The sequence below is a fragment of the Scyliorhinus canicula genome, chromosome 19 (genome assembly GCF_902713615.1).
Source record: "Scyliorhinus canicula chromosome 19, sScyCan1.1, whole genome shotgun sequence".
NCBI classification, from domain to species: domain Eukaryota; kingdom Metazoa; phylum Chordata; class Chondrichthyes; order Carcharhiniformes; family Scyliorhinidae; genus Scyliorhinus; species Scyliorhinus canicula.
Genome location: NC_052164.1, coordinates 13,760,101 through 13,783,725, shown reverse-complemented (window position 1 = coordinate 13,783,725; position 23,625 = coordinate 13,760,101). Strand labels below are relative to the sequence as shown.

Below are 23,625 nucleotides of genomic sequence, written 5' to 3'. Positions count from 1 at the left end.
GAACCCACGTGATTAAAAAAAAATCCATGAACCCAAGCCTTTCCAATGCCTTACATGCCCCTCTGGGTCCCCAAACCTTTCAAATCAGGATTTTTTAATAACATGACAGCAGCAGTCAAACACACTAACCTAGGCTTTTGACCCTTTCTGCATCAAATACAATATAATACAATATATCTGAAATTACTACATTTGTCACACTTCATCGTAAGTTTGAATCTGTCCTCCTTTACATTTGGCAGTCTAGTAGTGTAACTCCCATGCAGCAGTGCAATACAATGCTAGGTGGGGATGGGAGGGCAGTTGGAAATTAGGAGATCAACTTTTTTTTAAAAATCCTTCTTGGTCCCCCCATCCTCTACCCTTCCAACTCCTTTCACTATAATTGCATACAAGGCAATTCCCATAGGAAATCCCAGAGCTCATACTTAGAATTTCTTGCGTTGGGTTGCACCAAACTATTCCTGCTGATCTCGGGGGCTCTCTGGCTGTCAGAGATAAATTCAATTCAATTCGGGGACAAGATAATAAAAATAAATACTTCAAAATATTTTCTGTAACTTGAAGTAATCTCTCTCTCTTGAAAGCTTAATCAAGCTTCAGCCTCTGAAGCAACACACTCCCATCAGTATCAATTCATGTTGGCAGCAGATTTAATTTGTTCTGTTGCCCTAAGTTGAATGGGAAGTGCACGATGTTGGATTTAGCAACTATAACGTCCATTGCTATGCATGTTAATATATGGTAATAAGGTACCAACAGCATCAGCAAGTGAATGGGGGGCGTTACAGCACAGCCATCACAGGATCCAGGCTCAGATTCCACTCTCATAAGTGGCAGTGCAATGATGCGATGCCTAACTAAAAGAGCAAGTAAATTTGGAGTCTGGCTTTTTACCCAGAATATGTTCTTTTAAAACCGGGTCAGGTGGTGTACCTCAGGTCGTCTCTGCTGGTTGGTAGGTCTACCCAAAATTAACGTGGTGACCATAGGCGCATCACGGAAAAGTGCCTTCAATTCATCGGCAATTGGCACTAACTCTTGTTCAGAGAGGCCAGTGAAAACAGACTTGAGGGGAAAATGGGGAAATGTTGCCTTTTTTTAACCTCAATTATCCTTTCCCTAAAACCATCAAATGTAGACGTTTAGCGAGTAACAAAAATAGAAAATATCAGACTGTACACCAGGAAATGCTTTCCTGTGGTTAGTGCTGCAACAAATTGTTCGATCAGAGTAGCGGGAGCTTTATTCTAATCAGCAACAGGAGTTCACAGAATTAGAAACAATTTAACACCAGTATGTTTCAACTTGATGTAAATAAAGTTATATGATAAAACATAGGGGCGGGATTCTCCGTTGTCCCACAGCAATATCGTATTCGGCGATGGAGCAGAGTATCTCTTCCGACAGCCAATTCGGAGGGAGGACGCCCGTTTGACACCGGTTTTCGAGTCTCCACCCCCTCCAAAATGGCGTCATCATGTCACGCGGCGCACGCTTTTGCAATGGTGTTGGCGTGTCATCGGCAGACGCTCCGACAATGCTCCGCCCCGGATGGGCTGAGTTCCCAACAGCACGGTTGATGTGTGGTCTGAGTGGTCAGAACCTGACACAGTCGACCGGGATCTGTGCCGCTGGCCAGGGGGGCTTCCAGGAGAGTTGGTGGGGGCTGGCCAGGGGGTGGCATTTGGCGGGTCGAGTCCGTGCACGGTCGCCGCCATGTTGTACGGTGCGACCGCTGCAGGTCTTCGCCATGCGCATGTGTGGCCATGGACCTGATATTCTCCGGCCGTTTTCAGTACGGGAGCCAGGAATTTTGCCCGGTGCCGCTGCTAGTCCCTTGCCGGTCCCGGAATCAGTGAGGGTTCGCGCCAATTGTGGCATCGTAAAATGCCCGGGAATTCTCTGTTTCAGCTGGCACTTAACCCCTGAAATGGAGAATCCAACCATGGACTAATTGAGAAAATCTTGTCCATTTTGTGAACCTGTTCTAAATATTCTTCTTCACCATTGATTACTCTGAACCCTACATGACTCACCCTGTATAATTGACTATTGCCAGCATACTTCTAACACATCTAGGAGTGTCTGACAGCAGGAGATGTCTTCTGTGAGTGCCAAAGCAAATAACCATTGCTGACTTACTCAAATTTTCAACCCAAAACACAGACAGTTGTTGGGTGCGGTCGGCATGACTAAGCAGGCTCACATCTGCTGCTGATATGGCGGAAGGAGGATGGGAAAATAGACTCATTTGAGGTGACTTCAGCAATGAATGTCGGCCATTTTGGTGAATGGGCTGAAGTGAGCTTGAGGATACGAGTAAAGCGTGGCTGCATTTAGCAGGGAGTTCTCACCTAAGGTCAGCTGGTTCACTGTGACATGGAGAATTAATGTTGGGGTTTGAACGCACAAGTCTGGTTGACATTGTAATGTAGAGTGAGCTTTATTCTGTATCTCACCATCCTGCATCTCACCAGGAAGTGGTTGATGCTTGGCCAATTTGTCTTCCATTCCCCAGCACTAACATTACTCAACTTGATAAGCACAAATTGCACACGTAAAAAGTAGTTATTCTGAGAAAATCACCTTCCGAATATACCCTTTCAACACGGAGTACTGTATATACCCTTTTAACACTGAGTACTGTGAATCCCCCTTGTTAATACCTGTAGCAATGATCATTAAGAAGGATGGGACTTTTAGGATTAGGATAAATAAGTGGAATATTCAGCTTGAAACGTCTGCTCAAGGTTCTTAAAACAGATAACTGGTGCAGGACGAGATTTAGATCTACATTTCTGCATTGGGTGGGTACGAAATGCGATCAGAAAAATGTGAAAATAAGGGCTCAGCAGGTAAAACCATTTAATGTAATTGGCCGGTTCATTTAACTGAACTCATGTGATTGGGTCCATAAACGTTATTTGAAATCGTTATACTGAGAATTAACTGCACTTTTGGCCAGCCTTAGGAATATGTATTCTCAGGGAGCCAGCATGTATCACTTTTTTTTTTAAATCAGAAAGCCTAACGGGAAGGCCAGTTGTGCAGGAAAGCCCCTGTCCAATTGTGATTAATCAAAGCTGAAGGATGTTCCTCGGGATAGGGGGCAAGGATTCTCCGCCCCCCACGCCGGGTGGGAGAATAGCGGGAGGGCCTCCCGACGTTTTTCACGCCCTCCTGCTATTCCTCCCCCCCCCCCCCCCCCACGCCCAACCCTCGCCACGAATCGCCGCTCGCCATTTTTTACGGCGAGCGGCGATTCTCCGAGGCTGAGCGGCCGGGTCTTCACGCCCGTTTCAACACAGCAGCAAACACACCTGCTCGCTGCCGTCGTGAAACGGGCGCCGTTTGGGGCATCTGGGGGCCCGATTGGCACGACAGTACCATGGCCGTACCAAGGGGGGCATAGGCCCGTGATCGGTGGGCACTAATCGCGGAACTGAGCGTCCGTAACGGACGCACTCTTTTCCCTCCGCCGCCCCGCAAGATCAAGCCGCCACGTCTTGCGGGGCAGCTGAGGGAAAAGACGGCAACTACGCACGCGCGGGTTGGCGTTGTCCAACCTGCGCATGCGCGGCCGACGTCATCGTCGGCGTGACGCTTGACGTGCGGCCTTGACGACCGTCGTGAAGGCCGCGCCGCCGTGACGCACGACGCTGCGCTCTTAGCCCCGCCCGGGGGGAAGAAACGGCCCCGGAAGCGGGCGTGAAGGCTGCCGTGGGTCACGGCCTGTCCCACGGCAGCCTTTACGATTCTCCGCATTTGCGGAGAATCTCGCCCAAAGCATTTGAATGACGAGGTAAAAAATGTTAGTGGTAAAAGCTTTTTAAGTATTTGGTGGGGGTGGGCACATAGTCCAGCCACGGTGATTGGCATACGATTGAAAACGCATATAATCTGTACAGTTTATTTTCATCATTCCCCTGCTGCAATAATGTAAATGATTGTTCACATTTCAATATCATCCACAAGAGCAGGTCGTCATGTCTGCACATAGCAATGAATTATTAAAATTTATGTCGTTTCCCCAAACAAAATATTTTCCCCTCTTTTTAAAAACCAAAGGATTTAAGGATATATATTTTATGCATTTTCCATTTTTGACATACAGCTTCACATGCTTGAAGCACATACTGGGAATTTGGGTGCAAAGGTCAGCACTCCCTGTGAGATTTTCCGTTCATTAATTTTAACAGACAGAAAATCCTGCTAGGCATGTTGACCTCTGCCTCTGAATTCCCAATGTGCACCCTCAGTATGCGAATCTCTGTTCCAGCAGCGAAAATTCATAAGGTTTACCCTAAAGGATCTTCGCTGTGAATAGTGCATGTGCAGTGAGGGCATTTATCAAGGTTCCATACAATAAACCAGAATGGGAATGTGGGCCTATTACCTCTAATAACAATCTTGAACAATATGTGTCAAACCCTACTTTTATTGGATGCCAAAATGATGCGGCTTTCTTTTAAAGATCACTTTCAGGTCCTGTGCCTTCTTCTAATATTGCCATTAAAATTAAAAGAAGAAATACGCTGCAAAGAGCGAGTCTGTGGGGAAAATTACATTATTCATCATGAAAGAATGATCACCCACTCTCATGACCCTTGTATTATAAGATGGCGAATGTGCTTGATAGTGCAGTGTGCTTCTTAGGTAATTAGGGACCGTGTCCACTTTTGCTGGAACCATTTATCACAAATATTGCATCCTCGTGTGGTTGAAGTAATATACTTTCAGGCATTGATCATAGTTAAGTACCTTTGTTAATTGCATAAAAGATTTTCCCTGCCGCTACACCGCGATTGGCTTTGTTTGTTTTTGGAAAATGCATTTTACAAACTGCATTTTTGTTAGCATATTGGAAAAACAAAGCAAATTAAGCATATGTAACTTTTGTTTTCTGAAAATGTAATGATTGATCCAAAGATATCCTTTTTATAAATCACTTTCAGATGGAAGTTACATGTGAGTCAATAAACTTTAATCTATTAGGTAAGCCACTTTACTCAGCCCCAATAAAAACTTGCTCAGAATTATCCTCATCCTTAAGGATAGTTTTGGCTATTCTGCCATCCAGTTGTGGTGTGACTTTAATCTGTGGTGGTGGACTTTGTTTCGCCGTTGCCCTAGTCACTACACATGTTGGAATAATATCTGGAAACTGTTCCTGGAACTGTTCCAGCTCCTTATCTTCCCTCGGACTCTCTGTAATCATGGGTGAGGCTACAACCTTCACTCCTGCCAAATCATTCTCCAAAAGTATATTCCGTCCACTGGCGACTCCCACAACTACGGGAACCGATAAATCGCACACCTATTGTACTTGAAACAATGGAACTGGGATATAATCTCCACTTAACCCATTCACTAACATCTTGGGCGGGACAACCCGCCGGGTCGGAGAATGGCCGGGGGGCAGCGTGAATCGCCGGCCGCCCGTTTTCAGCTGGTCCCGCTGGCGTAAATCCAGGTCCGTACCAGCGGGACCTGGCTCCACGGGCGGCCTGCAGAGTCCTTGGGGGGGGGGGGGGGGGGGGGGGGGGCGTGCGGGGATCTGGCCCACCGATCCGCTGGCGGATCCGTGCCGTGAGCGCACTCTTTCCCTCCGCACTGGCTGCTGTCAACCTCCGCCATGGCCGGCACGGAAGCACCCCCCTGCGCATGCGCTGGGATGACACCAGCACATGCTGGCGCTCCCATGCATGCGCCAACTCGCGCCAGTCGGTGGAGGCCCTTCGGTGCCGGTTGGCGCGGCGTCAAGCCCTTCGGCGCCAGCTGGCACGGCACCAACCCCGCCTGGCGCAGCGCCGGCGCCAGCCTAGCCCCTGAAGGTGCGGAGGATTCCACACCTTCCGGGCGGCCTGACGCCAAGTGGTTAACGCCACTCCTCGGCGCTGGTACGGCCCGCCCCACCGGGCAGGGGAGAATCCCGCCCCTTAGCTTTCATTGAACTCTCTGGAGAGAAAAACAAATCTCTCTCCAGTAAGAGGGTTTTCTTGGCACCTGTGGCCCTTAAAATAGTTATAGGTTTGGCTGCATCATTTGATGAAAATGGGGTGACCTTCTTAGACAGAAACCCTGCATATCTTTCATCTACCTCATTCATCACACCTGCTCCCACAGCAGTGTTTACCTCAGGTTCCTAAGTGCCTTTGGAGCTACAGGCTGCCCTGTAGTATTCTCCACTTTCCAATCCCTTTTCAGATTCCTCCTTATGAACCCCAACAAATCCCATGTGCTTTCTTCCAACATGCTGAACAAATGTGTCCCATTTCATTGCAATGTTAACACTTGGGCCTTCAAATCTCACCTCAACCCTCAGTACCTTCCCTCCTGGTCTGAGAAGGTGATCCCAGATATCCATTCCGTACCTTGGCTACCTGCCTTCCTTTCGCTCTCCCACTTCCTCTCCTTTTCAAAATTATGGGGATGACGATGAACGGGTTAAATTTTTGGACCAGCTCATAATCAACAGTCATTATTACTAATTGTCTAGCAGTCATAACCGTTTGGTCTTCAAAATGGATTCTTATCACAAAAGGAGTGAATTCTTAAATTCTGCCAAGAAAATGGTTTCTCTTGGAGCCTCATAGGTAGTTTCAACTCACAATGCTCATAGTCACCTATTAACATTGTTCTGCTTAACCCATTCAAATTCAACATAAATCTGTCCTGGCTGTTTCCTTAAATTCCAAAGCTTTTGCCTATATTCCTCCGGAACTAATTCATATATACCTAGAATGGTCTTTTTAAATTCTTTGTAACTCTTAGACAGCCTCTCTGACAAGGAAGCATAAACTTCCTGTGCCCGCCCCATCAGTTTACTTTGCATGGGCAATGCACACTTTTCCTTCGGCCACTCTATCTGAGTTGCTATTTTTTTAAATGCCATGAAGAATGCCTCTTTGTCCATTTCCTCAAAGTTTGGTAGGGTCTATACATACTTAAAATTATTTGGACTGGAAAAGATCACACCTCCCTCTTTACTTTCCTCAACTGCTGTCTTTAACTCCAACCTTTTAAATTGATAGAATTCCTACAGTGCAAGAAGGATTCCATTCGGACAATTGAGTCTGCACTAACCCTCAAAGAGCACCCAACGGAGGCCCATACCCCTGCCCCACCCAAATATCCCACCTAACCTGCACATCTTTGGACTGTGGGAAGAAATCACAGAACCCGGAGAAAACTCATGAAGATACGGGGATAATGTGCAAACTCCACACTGATAGTCACCCACGGCCAGAATGTAACACGGGTCCCAGGTGCTGTGCGGCAGCAGCGCTAACCACTGTGCCACCAATATTCTCTCTCTTCCCCCTTATCATTTCTTCCCTTGCTAATCTTTCCATTTCTACATCAAGTTTCATCATTTCAATTTGAAAAGCTTTCTTCATCTTTTTCTCGTAACGCTATTTTTAAAAATTCTATTATGCTATTACAAACCTGGTGCCTCTTCAATATATACTGTACTCCAAATCGTTGCCGTCTACCTTTCCAACAATCCTGGAACCGAGCCCCCAAACTATGTCACAGCACCCTGGGCGAGTGCACGTTGAATTCCAGCGCCACTCGATCTGGAGTCGCGGTACAGGTGAAATTAGATTTTATTTAAAACGTCCGAGGTCCTTGGTTGAGTCCAGTAAAGTAAGTTGAGTACCAGGCATGTAACTTCAATACAAGTAACCTTTTTTTTTTATAAATTTAGAATATCCAATTCATTTTTTCCAATTAAGGGGCAATTTAACGTGGCCAATCCACCTAACCTGCACATCTTTTGGGTTGTGGGGGTGAAACCCACGCAGACACGGGGAGAATGTGCAAACTCCTCACAGACAGTGACCCAGGGCCGGAATTCGAACCCGGGTCCTCAGCGCCGTAGGCAGCAATGCTAACCACTGTGCCACCGTGCCGCCCCAAGTAACCTTTTCTTATGTACAGTATTATAATTAAATGGACAGAAAATGTAGATGGTTATCTATTACTCCTTTCCCAATACCCCTCCTTCCTAATTGCTCTATATACACACACGCGCACAGACAAACAACACAGAGGGAAAAGGTTGATGAAAAGAACGTATTCAATGAAATAAAAGGATAAAGATATATGATGCCCCTGGTTGACTCTAGTTAGTGTCTTTCTGAAGTCCGGCTTACATTTTGGTACTTGTTCCTTCTGAGCTTGAGATAGTTTTCTCTGGCAAGGTTGTCTACCTTCTTTGCAGACTCCTCATCATTTCAGGTTTACCACAAAGGATGTGCTGGGCCCTCATTGCTTTCAGAACAATAAAACAGTCTTTCACTTCAGCAAGTAGGAGAGAGAGAGTTAGTTCCTTTCACTTTCAAGGTCTAAAGGCTTCTTCCCAGTTCTCTCAGAAAGCATCATGAAAGAACCAATCACTGACTACTGTCAACGCAGAACACTGTCCCTGGCCACCGATTGCCATTAGACCAATCTATCTGACTCCCTCCAAACCTGGTTCTAAGATCCACTCGATGCCGAGGAGTCTGGCTTCTCCACTTAGAAAACAAAAGCAGGGAACACAGTGTCCGAACAAGCAGGCTGCTTCAACTTTGAGTCTACTGCTGAAAGGCACGTTCCGATTATGGGTTCACGGATCAAAATAATAAAAGAAATGGGAACAAAGGAAATAAACATCAAGGACTCGAGGCTTGTGAATGAAATGACGTTTAATTCTAGCCTGGGCAGCAGACTGTCCAGATGTTGCAAGACCATAAAATGAGAGTGGCTCTGTTTGTTTTGGATGAGAGCGTTAAACTTTGTTTGCATACAGAAAAGAAAATCGTTTAACATATTAGCTCTCCGTTTGTGCGGCAGTAATAGCTAAATACCTCATCATTTGAATGGCTCGTTTCAGTTTCGCTGAGTAAATGTTAATTGAGGCAACATTCTTGTCTGAACGAGCACTGCAGGTAAATCACTCTCCTTTTGTGTGAATGTTTGCATTTTACGTTCTTCAGCTGGCTTCTCTCGTAAGGTGATCTCGAGCTGAAAGCAGAATCCATGAAATCCTGGCACGATTATTTAACCACTAGCGCGCTGACATTTTCTAGACAAATAGAGTACAACAGTGTAAGCTCAGTAGAATCCTGGAGGTTCACATGGCACCATGAATCACAGGAGCAAATTGTGTTTTTTTCCAAATTTTCCAACAACAAATTTTATCCCAACAACGAAAAGAGAAAAACAATAACCCCTCCCCTCAATACAAAAACAATAAATTAACAACGAGAATGAGTAATAAACATAGAACCATAAGAACAAACCCACATGACGAACCCATAGTCCCCCCCCCCCGGGTTGCTGCTGAAGTTGACCACCCTCTAATGCTCCGCCAGGAAATCAAAAAAAGGCTGCCACCGCCTGAAGCACCGACCCCTTCAGGGCAAACTTGACCCTCTCCAGTTTAATGAACCCGGCCATGTCGCTGATCCAGGATTCCAGGCTCGGGGGCTTCGCGTCCCTCCACTGCAAAAGGATCCTTCGCCGGGCTACTAGAGACGCAACGGCCAGGGTACCGGCCTCTCTCGCCTCCTGCACTCCCGGCTCCGATGCTACCCCAAAAATAGCGAGCCCCCAGCCCGGTTCCACCCTGGAGCCAACCACCCTGGACAAGGTCCCCAGAAACCCTCCAATGCCGGACACACCCAGAACATGTGGGCGTGATTCGCTGGGCTCCCCGAACACCTGCCACACCTGTCCTCACCCCCAAAGAACCGGCTCAGCCTGGTCCCAGTCATATGCGCCCTATGCAGCACCTTTAGCTGGATTAGACTAAGCCGTGCACAAGAAGAGGAGGAATTCACCCTCCCCAGGGCGTCCGCCCACGTCTCCTCGTCAATCTTCTCCCCCAACTCCTCCTCCCACTTCGCTTTCAGCTCCTCCACTGAGGCCTCCTCCCCCTCCTGCATCACCTGATAAATTGCAGAGATCCTACTCTCGCCGACCCACGTCCCCGAGAGCACCCTATCCTGAACCCACCTTGGCGGCAAAAGCGGAAACTCCGCTACCTGCCGCCTAACAAACGCCCTAATCTGCATGTACCTAAAGGAATTCCCTGGGGGTAGACCCCACTTCCCCTCCAACTCCTCTAGGGTCGCAAACTTCCCGTCTAGGAAGAGGTCCCACATCTGCCTGATACCTGCCCTGTGCCAACTCAAAAACCCTCCATCTGTCCTCCCTGGTACAAACCGGTGGTTCCCCCGTACCGGGGACCAAACCGAGGCCTTCACTTCCCCCCTAAGCCTCCTCCACTGCCTCCAGATTTTGAGGGTAGCCACCACTACCGGACTCGAAGAGTACCTTGCCGGGGGGAGCGGCAACGGGGCCGTCATCAGCGCCTCTAAACTCGTGCCCAGACAGGACGCCGCCTCCATCCTCTTCCATGCGGCTCCCTCCCCCTCCATCACCCACCTACGTATCATTCCCATGTTCGCAGCCCAGTAATACCCACACAGGTTGGGCAGCGCCAGTCCACCCACCTCCCTGCCTCGCTCCAAGAACACCCTCCTCACCCTCGGGGTCTTCTGAGCCCACACAAACCCTGTAATGCTCCTGTTAACCCTCCTAAAGAAAGCCTTAGGAACCATAATGGGTAAACACTGGAAGAGAAACAAAAACCTCGGGAGCACCGTCATCTTAACCGACTGGACCCTGCCCGCTAGGGAGAGTGGCAACACATCCCACCTCCTGAACTCCTCCTCCACCTGCTCCACCAGCCTCGTGAAGTTTAACCTATGCAGGGCCCCCCAGCTCCTGGCTATCAGGACTCCCAGGTATCTGAAGCTCCTCTCTGCCCTTTTCAGCGGGAGCTCCCCTTTCCCTTTCTCCTGGTCCCCCATCTGCACCACAAACAGCTCACTCTTCCCCACATTGAGCTTATAGCCAGAGAAGTCTCCGAACTCCCCCAGGATCCTCATCACCTCTGGCACCCCCTCCACCGGATCCGCAATGTACAGCAGTAAATCGTCCACGTACAGCGACAGCCGATGCCCCCCCCCCCCCCCCCCCCCCCCCCCCGCACAATCCCCCTCCAATTCCTCGATTCCCTCAGCGCCATGGCCAGGGGTTCGATCGCCAACGCGAAGAGCAGGGGAGACAAGGTGCACCTCTGCCTCGTCCCACGGGACAACCGAAAGTCCTCCGACCTTCTCCCATTCGTCACCACGCTCGCCACCGGAGCACTATACAACAGCCTCACTCACCTAATGAATCCCTCACCAAACCCAAATCTCCTCAACACCTCACACAGGTAGCTGCACTCCACCCTGTCAAAAGCTTTTTCCGCATCTATCGATGCCACTATCTCCGCCTCCCGTCCACCGCCGACATCATTATGACGTTAAGAAGCCGCCGCACATTGACATTCAGCTGCCTCCCCTTCACAAATCCCGTTTGGTCCTCGTGACTGACCTGCGGGACCACATCCTCCATCCTCCTGGCCAGTATCTTGGCCAGCAGCTTCGCGTCCGCATTGAGGAGCGAGATCGGCCTGTAAGATCCACACAGGAGGGGGTCCTTATCCTGCTTCAAGATCAAAGATATTAATGCTCTGGACATTGTCGGGGGCAAAGCCCCCCCCCTCCCTTGCCTCATTCAGGGTCCGCACTAACAGCGGGCCCAACAGGTCTGAAAACTTCTTGTAAAATTCCACCGTGAATCCGTCAGGCCTTCCCTGACTGCATACTCCCCATCGCCTTGATCAGCTCCTCCAATTCGATTGGGGCCCCCAGACCCTCCGCCTGCTCTTCCCCCACTCTCGGGAACTCCAGCTTGTCCAAGAAGCGGTCCATCCCACCCTCCTCCCCAGGGGGCACTGACCGGTACAACTCCTCATAAAAGGTCCTAAACACCCCGTTAATGCCCCTTGCACTCCGCACCAGACTCCCTTCTACATCTCTAACTCCCCCTATCTCTCTCGCCGCATCCTGCCTCCGGAGCTGGTGGGCCAGCATCCGACTTGCCTTCTCCCCATACTCATAAACCGCCCCCTGCGCCCTCTTCCACTGCGCCTCCGCTTTCCGGGTTGTCAATATGTCAAACTCCGCTTGGAGACTACGACGCTTCCTCAAAGCCCTTTTTCCGGGACCTCAGGGTACCTCCTGTCCACCCTTACCATTTCTTCCACCAACCTCTCCCTCTCCTTTTTCTCCCCCCTCTCCCTGTGTGCCCTAATAGAAATCAGCTCCCCTCTAACCACCGCCTTCAACGCCTCCCAGACCACCCCCACCTGCACCTCCCCATTGTCATTAGCTTCCAAATACCCCTCTATACACCTACGGATCCGCCCACATACCTCCTCATCCGACAGCAGCCCCACCTCTAACCTCCACAGGGCGTTGATCCTTCCCCTCCCCCAGCTCCAGGTCCACCCAATGCGGAGCGTGGTGTGATATGGCTATCGCCGAGTCCTCCGCCCCTACCACCCTCGGAATCAGCGCCCTGCAGAAGACAAAAAAGTCTATCCGGGAGTAAGCCTTATGGACGTGGGAGAAAAACGAGAACTCCCTACCTCTCGGCCTCATAAACCTCCAAGGGTCCATCCCTCCCATCTGATCCATAAACCCCCTCAGCACTGTGGCCGCCACCAGCCTCTTACCGGTCCTGGACCTCGAACGATCCAGGGCTGGGTCCAGCACTGTATTAAAATCCCCTCCCAATATCAAGCCCCCCGTCTCAAGGTCTGGAATCCGGCTCAGCATACGCTGCATGAATCCTGCATCTTCCCAATTTGGGGCGTACACATTGACCGGCACCACCCGCTCCCCTTGGAGTCTACCGCTCACCATTACATATCAGCCACAGCTATCCGCCACCACGCTCGACGCCACAAACGACAAGCACTTTCCCACCAAAATCGCCAACCCCGGTTCCTCGCATCTAACCCCGAACGGAACACTTGTCCAACCCACCCTCTTCTCAGCCTAACCTGATCCGCCACCCTAAGGTGCGTTTCCTGGAGCATAGCCACATCCCCCCCTAGTCCCTACAAGTGCACCATCACCCGGGCCCGCTTCACCGGTCCATTCAGCCCCTTTACGTTCCATGTGACCAGCCGAATCGGGGGGCTATTCCCCCTCCCTCTGCGCCGGTCAGCCATAACTTTCCCTCGGCCCACCACGAGCCCGCAGTACCCCCACGGCTCGTTCCCCACGGTGGCAGATCCCCAACCCGACCCCCTCCATCACCATCTGTTCCCCTTCGGCCCTTCCAGTAGCAACCCGGTACCCCCCCATCACCCCCGAGCTGCGTTGCATCTCTCGTCGTACTTCCGTAAGTCAGCCGACTCCTGCTGACCCCGGCTGCTCCCGCCACCCCAACGACCCCCCCCCCCCCGGTGTGACACAACCGCCACTCCCCCCGCCTGGTGCAGGCCCCTCCCATTCCACCTCCAGCGCGGGGAAAAAGCCCGCGCTTCCATCTGAAACCCCGCCCCCGACCTAAAACGCGGGAAAGAAAAGGGCGCGCGACCCAACAGGCCTGCAATACAGCTCCCCAACAGCTCCTCCACCAGTGCAAAAGGCACCGAAATAAATAGTTGAAAAGCCCCGAAAAGAGAGAAAACAAAAAAAGGACCAACAAAGAAGTACCAGGGAAAACAGAGCCTCCGGACAATATACATCAGTCCCCAACCCCCCCTCAGTCCTCAGTTCGAGTCCAGCTTCTCTGCCTGGACGAAGGCCCAGGCATCTTCCGGGGAGTCAAAATAGAGCTGGCGGTTTTTATGTGACCCAGAGGCGTGCCGGCTGTAGCAGGCCGAACTTCACCCCTTTCTTGTGAAGCACTGCCTTCGACCGGTTAAAACCAGCCCTTCGCTTCGCCACCTCCGCGCTCCAGTCTTGATAAATCCGGATCTCTGCGTTCTCCCACCTGCTGCTCCTCTCCTTCTTCGCCCATCTCAGCACACACTCACGGTCGACGAAGTGGTGAAAACAGACCAGCACCGCCCTTGGCGGCTCGTTCGGCCTGGGCTTTCTCAGCAACACTCGATGGGCACCCTCCAGCTCCAAGGGCCCTTGGAAAGACCCCGCTCCCATCAGCGAGTTCAGCATCAAGGCCACATAGGCTCCCAGGTCCGATCCCGCCAGCCCCTCCGGGAGGCCCAGGATCCGCAAGTTCTTCCGCCGCGAGCGGTTCTCCATTTCCTCCATCCTCGCTTGCCATTTTTTGTGGAGCGCCTCGTGCGATTCTACCTTCACTGCCAGGCCTAGGATTTCATCCTCGTTCTCCGAGGCCTTGTGCCGTAACTCGCGGATCTCTGCACCCTGAGTCGCCAAGAGCTTGTCCAGTGAGGCCTTAAGCGGTTCCAGCAGCTCAGCTTTCACCTCTCTGAAGCTGCTCCTGCGCCCACTGCTGCCGGTTCCCCGCCCGCCGCCATGTTGTTCTTCCTGCCTCGCACCTTTCTTTGCTCCAAAGCTGATTTTTTTGACCGCCCCGCTCCCGGTCCAGTCCATCCACCGGCAGATAAACGCAGAAGATGTGTTCCCCCACCGGGATAAGTCCAGCCAGCGCCACTACGGGCCCTTAAAAGAGCCCAAAACACCGAAAAAAGCGGGAGCCACAGAACGTGCGGCTTCGCTCCGCATCATCGCAACCGGAAGTAAATTGTGTTAGTTTTAAAGTCACCTCAGCGCTTGAAATTGTGCTGCAGCCTGTTGACGCTTTTTTGGGCATCAACTATATATCATGTTTCAAAAGTCAAGCAATGATTTTTTCAAAATTACTTTATGGTTTACATTTGTTTTATCATTTTCCCTCTTAAGTAAAGATCGATTTCACCTTTGGGAAGGACTGGGGGGTACTGAGGCGTGTACACAAGTAGAGAAACCACCCTGGATAAATTAATCTACATGAGCTCTGGAGAAATTCCGTTCTTCCAAGTTACCCCTTCTGAGTTTTCTCCCCTTCTCTTCTGGAGGCAGTGACTCATGCCGAGTTTGTTTACACAGGCATAAACTGACCCCTGGTTCTTCACTCAAATAGCCACTTTTTAACCTGTGAGCCTGGAAAAAGAACAGCAGGAAATGAAAATGAAATGAAAATCGCTTATTGTCACGAGTAGGCTTCAATGAAGTTACTGTGAAAAGCCCCTAGCCGCCACATTCCGGCGCCTGTCCGGGGAGGCTGGTACGGGAATCGAACCGTGCTGCTGGCCTGCCTTGGTCTGCTTTAAAAGCCAGCGATTTAGCCTAGTGTGCTAAACCAGCCCCTAGACACTAGTCAACCATAAAGAACGTCAAGTTTCAGCCCAATTCTGTCCCACTCAAGATACACATGCACAGATTTTTCCATTCGGGAATAGTAACAGAGATCAGAAGAGTAAATCCCCATTTGTTCCCTTCTCCCAAACCTAGCGGGTCTGTCACCAATTACAGCTTCACTGTCGATGCCCAGCTGAGGCAAGCTAACGTCATTGCAGCTGAGGAGTTAACCTGGGACCTTCTGATCTGCATAACTCTGTCGGACATTCACCCACTAGAATTAATGGTTTATCGATACTCAATGTGCTACTTTCTTCCAACCAAAGACGTTCAGATCCAATCATTTGAAGTTCTGAGCTGTCAATGCATGTGGTTTACTCACAGGCCCTGCAATTTGCAGAGGTTCATGTTGGAAATTTGAATTTAATTTCCTTTATGATTTAAATTTCACACAAGATCTGTGCGCCTAAAAAGTATTTTGCAAATTGCAAATATTGACCACTAATATTCAGAGGTAACTGAAGGAGGAAAGTGAGTAGACACTAGCCAATTAGCTAGTGAACTAAACATCAGACACCAACTGCAGTGCATTCTACATTATGTAGTTACAAAGAGTCGTGAACACCGCCCAGTCCATCACACAAACCTGCCTCCCATCCATTGAATCTATCTACACCTCCCGCTGCCTTGGGAAAGCGGGCAGCATAATCAAATACCCCTCCCACCCGGCTTACTTACTCTTCAACTTCTTTCAACGGGCAGGAGATACAAAAGCCTGAGAACACGCACAAACAGATTCAAAAACAGTTTCTTCCCCGCTGTTACCAGACTCCTAAACGACCCTCGTTTGGACTGATCTGATTAATACTACACCCCTGTATGCTTCGCCCGATGCCGGTGTCTATGTATTTACATTGTGGGCCTTGTGTTGCCCTACTATGTATTTTATTTTCATGCACTAAATGATCTGTTTGAGCTTCACTCAGAAAAATACTTTTCACTGTACCCGGTACACATGACAATAAATAAATCCAACCCAATCCAATGCAATGTTGACAAACCGGATAAATTAAGCTGAAAGAGAAAGTCAACCAAATGGCTAAACAGCAGGACAAGTGATAACAAAATTTTGAGACTTTTTCAGTTTTACATTAACTCCATTTTCACTTTTTACTGTCATTCGAGTGAAAGATCATTATGATGACATAATTCTACTGACCATCATTTTGATGAGACTGGAAAGGGGTCAACACTTACAGAACATGGTTATGGTGGATGTAGTGTCACTTGTATCCAGAGGGGTCACCAGCGCACCCACCCACCCATGAACTTCTGCTCCATTCTTTGGCGCCCTCTTTCCCGACTACAACGACTTTACTGCTGTTGCCACATTATGCCAGTTGAACAATATAAATCTTGTACCTTGCCCGTTCAAAGCTGCGTTGGCCGTGGCTCAGCGGGTCGAACTCTCGCCTGAGTCACAAGGTTCCAGGTTCAAGTTCCACTCCGGGACCTGAGCGCAAAAATCAAGGCTGACACTCGATGCAGGGCTGGAAAGAGCGCTGCACAGTTGGAGGTGCTGTCTATCAGATGAGACATTAAACCGTAGCCCCATCGGCCATTGCGGGTGGATGTAGAAGATTTTGTGTCACTATGTCGAAGAAGAGCAAGGAAGTTAACTCAGGTGCTCGGGCTATTATTTATTCCTCAAAAAACAGGTTATCTGGTCATAGGGAGACATAGCAGCTTTGACAAAGAGTCATCGGACTCGAAACGTTAGCTCTTTTCTCTCCCTACAGATGCTGCCAGACTTGCTGAGATTGTCCAGCATTTTCCCTTTCGTTTTAGGTTATCTGGTCATCATTGGTTTGCTGTTTGTGGGAACTTGCTGCGTGCTACGTTTCGTAGATTTCCCAAGGTGGCGACACTCGAAAATGCTCCATTGGCTATACAGCACTTTGAGATGGACAGTGGTTGTGAAAAGCGCGATATAAAAATGTATTCCTCTTACTTTTACTTCTGCAGGGAAAAAAACGAATTGTATTCACTGGACCATAAGAACTCGAGACATTTGGATTCAATTAGTGTGGATAATAATAACCTGGAGCCTTTTGCTTGGGAGGGAAAGATCATTCTAAATAAAGGATAAATAGATTTTTGATGCGCAAGCATAGGGAGACATAGCAGCGTGTAAAGACACATTGTTTAGCGTAGCTTCTGGATGAACCGGATTTTAGCTGCGAACACTATTGTTTCATAATTACTGACCTGGCGTTACAGTCCAGGTAGCTGTGACAAAAATAAAGATGCGGCTGTATTTGACTACCAATTTACTTAACCCTGTGAAGAGTCACACCCTCACTTATATCCTTGTTCTGACCTGTCTTGTTTTCAATGCAAGATAGTTTTGTTACCCCAGCTGATTTGAATGAAAGCATACAGAGATAGCCACCGTGGTTTCGGTGTATTTATTTGATTTCCATGAAAGATTCCTTCTTTGCAATCTGTCTGGCATTGTTCCTGTTGCGGTGCTGTGTGCCCCCAAGAAACATCATTTTGCTTTGTTCCGTGGATAGATTTAACAACAAACTGCCTCTGGTAGTAGTGTTGGGATGGATTTGACTGAGCCACAGGGATGAGAACTCCCATTTAATTGTTAGCCTATTGCTACCCAAACAGTAGTTGGGGGTGCTGTGATTCATATTGGCACCCTGGGCAAGGGAGAACATAGAATTTACAGTGCAGAAGGAGGCCATTCGGCCCATCGAGTCTGCGCCGGCTCTTGGAAAGAGCCCCCTACTTCAGCCCACGCCTCCACCCTATCCCAGTAACCCCACCTAACCTTTTGGACATTTAAGGGGCAATTTAGCACAGCCAACCCACCTAACCTGCACATCTTTAGACTGTGGGAGGAAACCGGAGCATCCGGAGGAAACCCACGCAGACACGGGGAGAACGTGCAGATGCCGCACAGGCAGTGGCCCAAGCCGGGAATCGAACCTGGGACCCTGGAGCTGCGAAGCCATAGTGCTCCTTGCTCAAACTCATTTTGTTCTCTGCTGACACATGATCATTTGGGCAAGGTACGCGGAGACTGCACATTGTCGCTCGAAAACATTGAACCATATCTCAGCGAGAGTGAGCTGGGGAGAAATTAGTGCAGCATCAAAAAACTAGCATGAAATGGGCATTGTTTTTGGAATTGTGGGCCGTGTTTCATTAAATGGGCCTGCAGAATATTGAAGTGCGCTGGTTGAAAGTATAAAATGTTGCATCACTCAGCGAGGATGATTTGTCTAATTGAACAACAGTGGTTTCAAATGCAACATACTTTAATAACTTGTCGACACTGATTAAATGCAAGTGTCATTTTAGCCTTGTTATAAGTTTTTTATTATTTCTTAGTATTTGCAGTTGCTGACATAAATATTTCTAATTTTAAATATAATTACTGTTTGCCATTGCCTACTCCGTGAAGCATTAGTGACCTTCCAACATTCACAGAATTATAATTGGGGTTAGTTGCATTTCAACACTTGGGAGGTAGTTGAGTTGCCCCCGTAAAACGTTTGCTTCCCCTGTTACCACTTGAGCCGGTGTGTTTCATTTTCCCCTCCCCTTCCCCCCCAATTTTTGACTTTTATTTCCTAAAAGGCTCTGACTCTAGCTGGGGAACAGAGCTCCCACAGCCTTGCTCACGTAGCTAAGCCTAGAGAGTGAGTCTTAACAGCTATTTAGTCACGGGGATTATTGTGGTCTATTCTAGTCCTGACCCAACGTTCACATACTTTCTAGCAGGACTCCCATATGGCAAAAAATAATTTTACTGCTCCCTGTCTCCTAGCATGGTGAGACCACGTCTACGCCGTCTATTGCTTTCACGTTGTCGATTCAATCAACTCAACCATCACAGACACTGGGTGGAATACTATCACTGGGGGGGGGGGGGATTGCCGGTGGGTGGCACGTCATCCCCACACCCCAAAAAACTCTATTCCCCACTCCTCATTTGACGATAACAGGATTCAGTTTCTTTTTAAGGATTTTGAGGGAATGTGCTTTGCCAATTCTGGAAGTGTTCCACTATTTACGTGTCGAGGTTGTAGAGAATTACTCATTACTCGGACAGGTTTTCTTAGGTTAAGCAAAGGAAGAGGTAATTTTGTTGAGACTATTCCCTAGCTTCAAAATATTATGAAAAACGGGACACCATTCAGAAAGTCACACACCTTTGTCTGGGCCCATGCACACAGAACTGCAGATGGCAAAAGGATAGGCTTATCAGGATTTTACAGTCCATGAAAGCAAAACTGGAATATACGGTTAGCTGTGTCTTTCTTTTAATAAATTTAGAGTACCCAATTCATTTTTTCCAATTAAGGGTCAATTTAGTGTGGCCAATCCACCTACCCTGCACAACTTTGGGTTGCGGGGGTGAAACCCCCCCCCCCCCCCCGGTTTATCCCCATACTCCCAGCTAACCTGCAAATCTTTGGACATTAAAAGGCAATTTTACATGGCCAATTCACCTAATCTGCACTTTAGACTGTGGGAGGAAACCAGAGCACCCAGAGGAAACCCACACAGGCACTGGGAGAAAGTGCAAACTCCACACAGACAGTCACGCAAAGCCGGAATTGAACCTAGTTTCCTAGCGCTATGAGGCAGCAGTGTTAAACACTGTGCCACTTCCCCCTCCAATTATAGAATTTTAAAAGATCTTGGTTCCTAGTTGGCTCCTTTTCAGGGTGGTCACAGTACAAACTGGGTGCAGTACTTCCCAAGAGGTAGGGCACACAGCTCCTTCTCACTTCTCTCCCTTTCTTGACGGGTTCCCTTGATACACCCTGCTGGTTGTACATTCCAAAGTGGCTTGATTAGTTCATGTCTACTGCAGTTGTTGTTTCAGAGCAGGTAACTGAATTTTGACGTCTCAGCTCAGAACTATTTGCAAAGTCTCTGCGTGGTGTGAATAGTCAAGAGATGGAGTTTTGCTTCCCAAGGGATTGATTGTCAACTTTGCTCCAACTTTGTGGAATGTGAAGTTGTGTTTTGTAGCAGCTCAGACTATCTGAGCTGTTTCTTCAAAAGAAAACACAATTGTCTGCACAGGGTTCCAGGTTTAAACCCAACCAGTGAAAAGAGTCAGAAATCATTCCTTCAAAAAGAAAATCTGGCTGACATACGCCATTAGTGCCGTTGAGCCCAGAGTTATGTTTGTATTATGGGGTTGGGGTACAGGCTAATTATTCATGATCATGTTTACCCAAACAAATGGGCTACGTTTATATTCCAGTCATTGCTTTTTGTACCCCAGTTGTCACAGGGGTGATGTCTCTTGATGCATGTGCTCCTGTCACTTCATTGCCATCCCTTCTAAACTGCCAAATTACTGAAATGTCAATAAACCTAGATCTGGAACGTACTTATTTGCTTCCTGACCTTTTAGACAGGCTCAGCAAAGCTAGGTGCCCTTTTAAAGATTGGGGCATTTGGCTTGTGAAATCCAGCTCCAGACAAACCAGCTAAAATCTGAAACATGCCCAGACTCCGTGACACTCCTCTCTGAGGAGCAAAAAAAAAAATGAAATGGCAAAGAGGTTATTTGCTTAAGAGGAATTACCGTATTAGTACAAGATGATAGATCTCTCTGTAGAGTTATACCCTTGAAGATATAAGATCAGGCTGTGCTCGTTATCGGTCAATTTAATTTGATCTTTGCAATGATTAACGACATGGTGCAGCTGCAATTTTCTCTTCCTAAATTTTCTGCTCTTTTTTTTTTTGCTTTCCCAACCCTGTTATTGAATTCACACAACAGACATGAGTGATTATACGCGCAGTCTAATAGTTCAGTAATGAGCTCATTCTTTTGTGAATCGTGTTGCACAGCTTTGGGTTCTGCCTGTCGTTTTTCAGTTACAATAATAATTAAGCGTTGGAGCCAGAACACCAGGCTCAAACCCCCCCTGCTTCATTGTAATTCCTCAATTGCGGACCCTCCGGTGACCCAGCCTTGTGAATTAATTGTGACTTTACTTTAGCCATATGCTATCTGCGGTGTCCAAGCGATGCCCCTGTCACCAAGGGTACTTTTCAGTGTAGGGAGGGTGAACTCTATGCCTGCCTCGGCACCCGAGGCTCAAAAGGTATACGGGTCCAGAGGCAGGGAAACACAGGACCCTACACGCAGACTGAGCCTCCAGGAAACTTGCTTTTCACACATTTGGACACCCTCTGGTGCTTTTGAAAAATGAAAATGAAATGAAAATCGCTTATTGTCACGAGTAGGCTTCAATGAAGTTACTGTGAAAAGCCCCTAGTCGCCACATTCCGGCGCCTGTTCGGGGAGGCTGGTACGGGAATTTTTGGATTTGAATTAAATTATTCTGTCCATTTTCCTCTGTCTTTGGCCAGGGGACTCCAATCGAACGTTATTTCCCCCACACTGACATAAAAAGTGTTGTGGCCTTTAGACAAAAATGTTTGTTTGTGATAACAGATTTTGCACTTAGACTCTCTTATCCTGTCGCGGAATTCCTGCTCGAATAGTCACTCAATTATTTATATATCTTCCTTCAGCTTTGCTGTTTTTCCTTCTGCTGAAAATCCCTCATGCAGCACTCCATTATCTAATTTAATGAAATGAAAATTGCTTATTGTCACGAGTAGGCTTCAATGAAGTTACTGTGAAAAGCCCCTCGTCGCCACATTCCGGCGCCTGTTTGGGGAGGCTGGTACGGGGATTGAACCGTGCTGCTGGCCTGCCTTGGTCTGCTTTAAAAGCCAGTGATTTAGCCCAGTGTGCTAAACCAGCCCCTAAGAGGTGGGGTCCATGCCCTGAGCCCAGGGCATCGCATCATTGCTTTATCACTAGTCGGTGGGATGGGGAGGGGGTTTGCGAGTTCAGGAGTCCCAAAGCTAAATTAATTGGGAAAGTCTGACAAAGGCGGAACCAGCAGTTTCAACTCGTCACCAAGAACTAAAAATCCTGAATGAGAAATCCTGGTTCCTTAACCAACAACTTTCTTTTTCTGCCACTTCCCAGCTGTGCGAAATGACAGGAACAAGAAGAAGAAGGACACCCCCAAGCAGGAGTGTTCAGAAAGCTACACAATCACACCCGAGACTGAGGATCTAATAGAGAAAGTACGCAAAGCCCATCAGGAAACCTTTCCAGCTCTGTGTCAGCTTGGCAAATACACTACTGTAAGTATCAGTAATAACACTAACAAACTACGCTAAATACCAGTGCTAAATGCACTTCTTAGATTCTGCACTAATACATTATTGTAAGACGAGAGATTAATAACCCTAGTTTAGGCAGTGTCAGATGTATTACTGTTAATGCCATTGTTTAAGCATACTCCAGTGGCAAATGTGCTAGAAGATATTGTGCTATATTATGTTACTGTAAGTATCACAAGTCCTGCATTGAAGACAAACACTCATATCATGGGGGTGCATTGAAACTCAGCTGTATCAGTTACACCATTTTCATGACCAGTGAAACACAGTGCGAGACAAGAAACCCCAGCAGTGTAAATACACCAACCTCACACAACAACAATTGCTACTTTAGCTCAGGTACTAGAGGCTGGCTGGCATCCATGAACCGATATTCTAGCATGCTGTCAATGCCTTAAAGGAAGGGGAGCTAATTGGCAGAATCAGCAGATTCGTGTCTATGAATGGCACACAACAGAATCCCTATTCATAGCTAGAACATCGGGTACAGGAAAGGATTAGTGGAAGAAGAATCTGTAAAACTTTTTTAAACATATTTTATTACGGTATTTGAAAATGCTTATAAAAATAACATAGACAATGACATCAACATGGTATAATAAACATTTCTCCCCCCATCACAATCTTCACCCCCCTCCTGGTAATACTGCATCTGCCGACATTTTCATTTTCCCCGAGAAAGTCGACGAACGGCTGCCACCTCTGGGTGAACTCGACCATTGACTCTCTTAAGGCAAACTTTATTTTCTCGAGACTGAGAAATCCAGCCATGTCACTAACCCAGGTCTCTGCACTCGGGGGTTTTGTGTCCCTCCACATTAACAAGATCTATCTCTGGGCTACCAGGGAGGCAAAGGCCAAGACACAGCCTCCTTCGCCCCCTGAACTCTCGGCTCTTCCGACACTCCAAAGATCGCTACCTCCGTACTCGGCACCAACCTGTGTTTTTAGTACCGTGGGCACTGCCTTAACAAAACCCTGTTAAGCTTTGGGCATGCCCAAAGCATGTGGACATGATTTGCTGGGCTTCCCGCGCACCTCGCACACCTATCTTCTACCCAAAAAAACCTGCTCATCCGGTTGACTACCTTAAATTGTATCAGGCTGAGCCTGGCACATGATGAGGAGGTATTAACCCTGCTTAGGGCAT

General features: G+C 48.3%; 1 protein-coding gene across 16 annotated transcripts in view; it reads left to right on the top strand.

Moving 5' to 3' along the window:
- Positions 1 to 23,625, top strand: part of raraa (retinoic acid receptor, alpha a) — a 656,519-nt gene that overhangs the window by 590,046 nt on the left and 42,848 nt on the right. For all 16 annotated transcript variants that reach the window (XM_038778941.1, XM_038778943.1, XM_038778942.1 and 13 more), the window contains one exon: positions 22,276 to 22,436. In XM_038778941.1, coding sequence (XP_038634869.1) covers positions 22,276 to 22,436 — 161 coding nt within the window. The remainder of the gene's footprint in view (positions 1 to 22,275; positions 22,437 to 23,625) is intronic.